Here is a 1,055-nt window from a genome sequence, read left to right on the forward strand (position 1 = left end):
GGGTCAGAAAGCTCTCGGATTTCATAAAAAATATCTTAATTTGTGAATTCAAAACGACATGAGGGTGCGTAATTAATGACAGAATTAATGACCGAATTTTCATTTTTGGGTGATCTATCCCTTTAAATGGAAAGAGGGTGCTGCAAAACATGCATAGAGTTGGGTCTTCAACTTTAATCAAAAAGGCACGAGTCAATCTTGTAAACACCACTTGATCAAATCTTGTTTTAAGGGAGATTAAAAGTGTCTTTGAGATTGCAGGATGGATTTCATGTCATTTATCGTTTGTACATGTATCCCACTCTTCATGCCACTTAATTAATATAATGACTGATTGTAGTTTTAAGGTCTGATGGAGGAATTTGACACTCTTCAGAGGGTTGTTACACGTTGTCTAAATACGCACCTCTAATTATCAGTCAAATAAATCTCTAAATCTGTGTTACCTCTCTCAGCAAAGCGTCACGCCGCATCTCCTCAGCACGGACCTCTCCCGTGTCCAGTTTACGGACCTCCTGGCTCAGTACAGGTTTGAGGTCCATAGCGGAGTACAGTCGTCCAGACAGCTTCAGGAACACAGAGACTAACGCTCGTGGCAGCAGACCCGCCTCTCCACCCGCACCTGCTCAATCACAGAAAATAACAACCCATCCAGCTGTACAGAAACATGTGCATCAGACCAGAGCTGGCATGGCCGTCTTACCCTGTATGGTGTAGGTTTTGCCCGAGTTGGTCACACCGTAAGTGTAGAGGAGCCGGTTTTCTCCACGCAGAACATCTCGCACCATCTCCCGTATGGTGTGATCGTAAACCTCCTGCTGAGAGCTCTGCGCTCCAAAAATCTGCACGAGTGAGAAAAGTCACATCCAGAGTGAAGCTTGTCAGTAAAAATAACTTTGTGAGCCTTTTTTACTATTGATGATTTCCTTCATGGTGGATGCTAGGGGAGTGCGATATATATGGTCTGTGATAATATCATAATTGTTGTTTTAACGATGTGTGATTTGACATTATCAAGTATTTAGCAAAAACCATTCCAAACACCCCTACAGAGC

At 42.9% G+C, this 1,055-nt stretch overlaps 1 protein-coding gene across 1 annotated transcript; it reads right to left on the reverse strand.

Moving 5' to 3' along the window:
• Nucleotides 1-431: 431 nt before the first annotated feature.
• LOC107735914 (kinesin-like protein KIF20A) lies at nt 432-842 on the reverse strand (the record flags this gene model as incomplete). The annotated part of the gene is made up of 2 exons (XM_016547461.1): nt 432-622; nt 704-842. Coding segments are annotated over 2 exons (330 nt in total), but the record flags the coding sequence as incomplete, so codon positions are not given.
• Between the last annotated feature and the right edge of the window lie 213 nt (nt 843-1,055).

The sequence above is a fragment of the Sinocyclocheilus rhinocerous genome, unplaced genomic scaffold, assembly GCF_001515625.1.
Source record: "Sinocyclocheilus rhinocerous isolate Xijiao unplaced genomic scaffold, SAMN03320098_v1.1 C36368315, whole genome shotgun sequence".
Classification (NCBI taxonomy): Eukaryota; Metazoa; Chordata; class Actinopteri; order Cypriniformes; family Cyprinidae; genus Sinocyclocheilus; species Sinocyclocheilus rhinocerous.